Source organism: Eurosta solidaginis, chromosome 3 (assembly GCF_040869045.1).
Source record: "Eurosta solidaginis isolate ZX-2024a chromosome 3, ASM4086904v1, whole genome shotgun sequence".
In the NCBI taxonomy this organism is placed as follows: Eukaryota; Metazoa; Arthropoda; class Insecta; order Diptera; family Tephritidae; genus Eurosta; species Eurosta solidaginis.
In genome coordinates, this window is record NC_090321.1 from 257,624,513 (window position 1) to 257,627,837 (window position 3,325).

The window sequence follows — 3,325 nt, forward strand, 5'->3', positions numbered from 1 at the left end:
GACGGACGGACGGACATGGCTCAATCAAATTTTTTTCGATACTGATGATTTTGATATATGGAAGTATATATCTATCTCGATTCCTTTATACCTGTAAAACCAACCGTTATCCAATCAAAGTTAATATACTCTGTGAGTTCTGCGCAACTGAGTTCAATATTGCGAAGCCTGTGAGAGACAGATGGATTTTGCTACTTTGTTATATCTTTTAACTGACGCGTAGCCTCTACTCTCTTGTAGCGACTAAACAAAATAGCGGTTATGTCAGAGTTGAATTGAAGATAACGTAATATAGTGGGAACAATTAGTTTCGCTTAGGCTCTCTTCGCTTTCTTATTGAGTGCCAGCTGTGCAATTTTCTTGATACTCTCACTCAACAACAAAAAAACTGTTCTTGCCTTTACAACGCTGCGCGTCCAAAGAAGATGGTTGATGATCAGTGAACGTGAGCTGCTCTTAACACCTGTTCGCCGTCCATACCTTTCTTGTAACTCTGCTACGCTTCCACATTGTTCTCGACTCACGTTTGTTGGTTACTCAATTTGTTGGTTGGCTTTGATTTGCCTCTTTTACAACTTTGTTCATTTTCTTTCTTTATGCTTTTGGCTATGATCACGTCTTTTGCGTTGCGGCTTGGGATTGTTTCTCTGTTACGCACACGTACACAGCCAACTATTATGCTAATCGGCTTTCTTTCGACGCTGTTCTTTAGGTCTTTATTTTATAGCTTTTGGTATTTTATTTGCCATCTTTATTACTTGCGCGTCTGCAAGGTGAATTTAGTATAAATTGAACGTATCCCGGCATTCCCAGTTTTAGTCTTACAGCGTATCTTGTTTTTGAAAGTACAAAAGTTGTATAGTTTCCGGCTTATATTGAAGTGTCGCACAGTCAGCATGAAGTGGTGCAGTGGTGGGTGAATAATAGTGTGCATATTTTTTTGTATTTTTATGTCGTATGGTAAAAACCTTTATTTGTTTTTCACTTGCAGTTCTACTATTTTCACTAAACACCTGTCTGTTTGGTAATGTCGCTGCTAATGCCATACAGGATCGCAATCTTTTTGCTACCGAACTATTTCAAACGATCGCCACCGATAAACAGAATGAGAATGTGATTATCTCGCCGGTGGCCATACAGACCGCGCTCGGTTTAGCTTACTATGGCGCCGATGGTAAAACGGCTAAAGAGCTACAACGTACTTTGCATGCACAGTCGCAAAGCCGCAATGGTATTGCCAAGAGTTATTACAAGCTATTGCATTCTTTTGTTAAGCCAAAGACTACGTTAGAGATCGCTAATAAGATTTATGCCAAAGATGCACTTGTGATTGAGCAAGAATTTCGTGATGCAGCACAAAAATATTTCGACTCCGATGCAGAGCAATTGGATTTCACAGATGAACCTAAAGCTGTGGAATTGATCAATAAATGGCTGGCCGAGAAGACTAATGGCAAGATTACAAATGTTTTGGATAACATAGAGCCCGATATAAATGTAGCACTTGTGAATGCTATCTATTTCAAAGCTAAATGGGCACGCCCTTTCATGGATGATGAGACATCGGATCGTGATTTTTGGATTAACGAAAATGTGACAGTTAAGGTGCCAACAATGTTCGCCGATAATTGGTACAACTATGCGGACTATGCAGATTTGGATGCGAAGGCCATAGAGTTGTTCTTTGAGAATACCGATTTGCGTATGTGGTTCATATTGCCGAATAAGCGTGGTGGTCTGCACGAGTTGGAGCAAAAATTGAAGAGTGTTGATTTTAATGCATTCGAAGATCGCTGGCAATGGAGTAGCGTAACTGTGAATTTACCGAAATTTAAATTCGAATTTGATACTGATTTGAAGCCGTATTTATTGAAGGTAAGGTTGGGGCTTAATAGGTCTATAAATGTATATAAAAATCGGGAGAGGGTGTGAGAGTGAGAGTGGGTGAGGGAGTGGTAGCAGAAGTGGGAGTGGTGGAGGTATGTTTGGGACTTTACTGATCTTTATATATAAAATGTGAAGGTGGGAGTGGCACTGGCAGGGGGAATGGTAGTAGGATTCCTTTTAATTGGGAATGGGAGTATGGTGGGAGAGCATCTGGGAGGGGGCGTTTAAGTGGGAATGAGTTTGGGGGTCGGAGTGGAAGTGGTAATGGTAGTGAGTGGGATTATGGTGGCAGAGGAACTGGGAGGGGAGAAAGAGTGAGAGCGGGAATGGGAATGAGTTTGGGAGTGGCAGTTGCAGTAGTAGTGGTTGTGGAGTTGGAGCGGTAGTGGTAGTATGTGTGGCAGAGGAACTGGGAAGGGGAGGGGGAGTGAGAGTCGGAATGGGTTTTAGAGTGGGAGGGAGATAACTGTAATATGGGATGGACAATAACAAGAAGACCATTGGAAGATAACGTCGAAGATAAGGCAATGAAAAGTGAAGAGGGGGAGAGTGGTTCGGTTGTTAAATGAAGGAAAATCAATTTTCGCGCTGGACAACATATGCCGGTTGGGCTAGTATTTGCATACATATTTATATAAACTCAAAAACATCGTATGCTTTTCATCCCCTCCAGCTCGGCATCAAGACAATGTTTACCGATGAAGCTGATTTTAGTAATATTTTCCATGAGTCGCCGATTAGCACGCGCGTCTCCCGTGTTCAACACAAAGCTTTTATTGATGTGAATGAAATTGGTTGTGAGGCAGCTGCTGCCAGTGGTAAGTGCGCGTGAGCTGTGTATCCTTTTTAGAAATTTTAGCTATTATTTTCTTTCATTTTCTCTACAGTTGCTGTGGGTGTTCCAATGTCCTTACCTTGGGATCCTAAAAGTTTCATTGCCGATCATCCATTCGTATTCGTCATAAGAGATCCACATGCTATATACTTTACTGGTCATATTGCCAAATTTTAAATTTGAGTTATTGGCGCTCATATATTTTATATCATATGACATACAATTATTATTATTAAGATAAAGTTATAAGTTAAACGTCAGATGTATGAATTGGTATTTGATTCCTCAATAAATTATTGTATTACTTTTTGAAATTATCATATTTTCACTCATCGCAAATATACTACCAGAATCAGAAAGATCACTGTTCTGGAAGGCACTCGAAATAGTAGGGCTCTTGTCTGGTTCGTCCTAACAAGTCCTGCCATTTCCATTCCTCCTTCATTTGAGACTCATTCCAATAGAGCGACCTCCTACGGGCAATCCTTGACTGTCTCCTCTACTTTTACTTTGTGTTAGGATAAACTGGAAGAAGTAATCATTCTACCACAACTCCTACCATGACGTATACTTCCGTTTCTGTGTAAAGTACGTAAACTAGTG

General features: G+C 40.6%; 1 protein-coding gene across 1 annotated transcript; it reads left to right on the plus strand.

The window, feature by feature from the left end:
* The first annotated feature begins 718 nt into the window (after nucleotides 1–718).
* Nucleotides 719–3,036, plus strand: LOC137247101 (serine protease inhibitor 42Dd-like). Its single transcript, XM_067778173.1, has 4 exons — nucleotides 719–912; nucleotides 992–1,875; nucleotides 2,561–2,705; nucleotides 2,775–3,036. Exons 1-4 carry the CDS (start codon nucleotides 897–899, stop codon nucleotides 2,897–2,899), a joined length of 1,170 nt encoding a protein of 389 aa, XP_067634274.1. The 5' UTR covers nucleotides 719–896; the 3' UTR covers nucleotides 2,900–3,036.
* Nucleotides 3,037–3,325: the final 289 nt, after the last annotated feature.

Coding starts and splice junctions, on each gene's coding strand:
- LOC137247101 (XM_067778173.1), top strand. Junction 1,876..2,560: donor TGAAGCCGTATTTATTGAAG/GTAAGGTTGGGG, acceptor CATCCCCTCCAG/CTCGGCATCAAGACAATGTT. Junction 2,706..2,774: donor TGAGGCAGCTGCTGCCAGTG/GTAAGTGCGCGT, acceptor TTTTCTCTACAG/TTGCTGTGGGTGTTCCAATG.